Genomic DNA, 2,318 nt, shown 5'->3' on the forward strand with positions numbered 1-2,318 from the left:
GATCAACGTCTGATTCTATTAATGAAAGGAGTTACATATATCATTTTTTGATCAATAAAAGTTCGATAGGATGAATATTTTTTAAGAGCTTAATTTATATTTTGTTTTTTAGTAAGTACTTTCGTTACTTTTTAAGCCAAAAAAAAAATTAAAACAAATGTTTATATTAATATTTCTAAAGTAAATTTAAATAAAAATATTCAGGTCGAGCATCAATTTTTAGATTTGTCCCCAAGCCCGTCAGGCTAGAATTCAAAGTTTTTAGTCTTTCACCCAAGTTTAATTTGGGCTAGCCCAATTGCCTATTTTATTATTTAAAAATAATTTCATATTAATATTCTAAAATTTAAAATAAGCTTAAATTAAAAATTTATTATTAAATAATAATAGAAAATTATTATTTATTTCCAAATTTGCACCAAATCTAATAGATAATTCAACCCTTAAATAGATGTATTTCAAAATGATGATTTACCATATTTAAGATGTTGCCCAAATATGTTGTAAACTCTTAACAAAGTCCCTCTTTCTATGAAAAATGACAGTCCCATGATCAACGTTTTGAACAATGATGAGTTTCAGTTGAGGGAATTTCATCTTCAAGTTGTTGCTGCAGTCTAATGGAACAGTCAGATCTTGATCACCATGGATGACCCAAACCTTTACTTTGGCATTAATCAAAATTCCCACATAATCATCCATAAACTTTGATCCTCCACATATCACATTGTGCATGCTATGCCATGCTGAATGATGGGTGTGCCTTGTTAAATCTACTACCATGAAGTTGAGTTCCCTGAAATTGAAGATACGAAATCGAAACATTTCGTATTGAAATTTAAATAAAATAATTGAAATAGACATTAAATATACATTTCTTACATATGGTATGAAAAGTGACTAAATTGTTACCTTGTTTGAGTGAATAGCTTGAAAATCCTCTCCCATGTGGTATGGTTCTTGCAAATAAGGAAGCAAAAAAATCTTCCCACATGTTCGTACCATGTCATAACTGATTTGCCAAATGCTAGTGGTGGCCATAGTGTTTTTCTAGCAACTGTGTTGAGTGCCATTGAAGAACTTGTTTCATCATTTGAATCAGAAAAGTAAGGCTACATGTATAGAATGCAATAAATAAATAAAGAGAATAAGAAATAAGAAAAAGAGGTGAAATTTAATTTTTGGGTGCAACTAATATTTGTATAGTTAAAAAATATTTGGTTTTATGATTATATCAAATTCGTATTGATGACTTAATAGAGGTGAAATTTAATTTTTAGCATTTACAATCTACCCATGAATCCAAAATTTCAGCTCCAATTGAACAAAATTAATTGAAGTTAGAAGTTGATCATCTACTCACAGGTGCAACAAGAGTGACTGATTTGACAAACTTTGGGTACTTTGCAGCTAATGCCAAAGCAATATTGCAACCCATGGAATGTGCCACCAAATGGAAAGAGCTCAACTCATATGCAGAGATTACAGATCTGTGAATCATCTCCACATGATCATTTAAAGTGTATAAACAATCATTTGGCTTTGGACTCTTCCCAAATCCCAGTAGATCAACTGCAAAGTATCTGTAGATTTGATGGTTTAGAGGCTCAGATAGATACTTGAAAACTGACCGCGTCCAATATGAAGAAGAAGAAAGGAATCCATGTAAGAATATCACATTTTCAGTAGTTGCCTCTTCTCTTGGACCATCCTCACTGTTTACTGTCATGTAAAGATATAGGCATCTATATTACTTCGACTCAAAAAGAAAGACGAAGTTAGAAATTTTGTGAATATTTGGAAAATTATGTAAACAGCTAAACAAGGTAACCTTGTGGAAACTCTTTAACAACGACATGAAGCGTCTGATTACTTTTCTTCATCCAAGAAACACAGGAATCACATCCACAATCTGACCACCTATTCACCACCTCTCCTCTATTTCCATCATCTCTTTTCTTTACAGCTTCACATGTTTTTCTCCCAAAACTAAGGAAACCCATTTCCCGGAAAACGTTTTTCCTCCAAAACAAGGTCTCTGACAATTCCTTCGTCTCCAACTTTTTCCCGCAATAACATGGAAAGGGTTTAGCTTCAAACAACTCATCGAGTAATTCGTATGCCACACAAAGAACAACATCAACAAAGTCGAAGAAAATAAATACAAGAAAAGTGATGGTATCAAGTAGGGCTTTCACCTTTTTCTCCATTTTTCTGGGAATTTTTCAAGCCAAAAAGAAGAAGAAGAGAGAAGTGGAGTACTCGACAATAAATCAAGGCAACTAAGCTAGGGTATTTAAAATTACTCAATGGTTGCT

General features: G+C 32.4%; 1 protein-coding gene across 1 annotated transcript; it reads right to left on the bottom strand.

The window, feature by feature from the left end:
- Nucleotides 1–352: 352 nt before the first annotated feature.
- Nucleotides 353–2,318, bottom strand: LOC107940122 (probable lysophospholipase BODYGUARD 4). The gene is made up of 4 exons (XM_016873554.2): nucleotides 1,832–2,318; nucleotides 1,364–1,722; nucleotides 913–1,112; nucleotides 353–796 (listed from the first exon to the last, which is right to left on the bottom strand). Exons 1-4 carry the CDS (start codon nucleotides 2,208–2,210, stop codon nucleotides 481–483), a joined length of 1,254 nt encoding a protein of 417 aa, XP_016729043.1. The 5' UTR covers nucleotides 2,211–2,318; the 3' UTR covers nucleotides 353–480.

The sequence above is a fragment of the Gossypium hirsutum genome, chromosome D13, assembly GCF_007990345.1.
Source record: "Gossypium hirsutum isolate 1008001.06 chromosome D13, Gossypium_hirsutum_v2.1, whole genome shotgun sequence".
Taxonomy (NCBI): Eukaryota; Viridiplantae; Streptophyta; class Magnoliopsida; order Malvales; family Malvaceae; genus Gossypium; species Gossypium hirsutum.

Bases quoted from the DNA above. Each gene is read 5' to 3' on its own strand.
- LOC107940122 (XM_016873554.2), bottom strand. From the start codon at position 2,210: ATGGAGAAAAAGGTGAAAGCCCTACTTGATACCATCACTTTTCTTGTA. The intron at 1,723-1,831 runs GTTACCTTGTTT...TTTACATGACAG, and splicing joins TGTTAAAGAGTTTCCACAAG to TAAACAGTGAGGATGGTCCA. The intron at 1,113-1,363 runs GTGAGTAGATGA...CTATACATGTAG, and splicing joins CAGTCACTCTTGTTGCACCT to CCTTACTTTTCTGATTCAAA.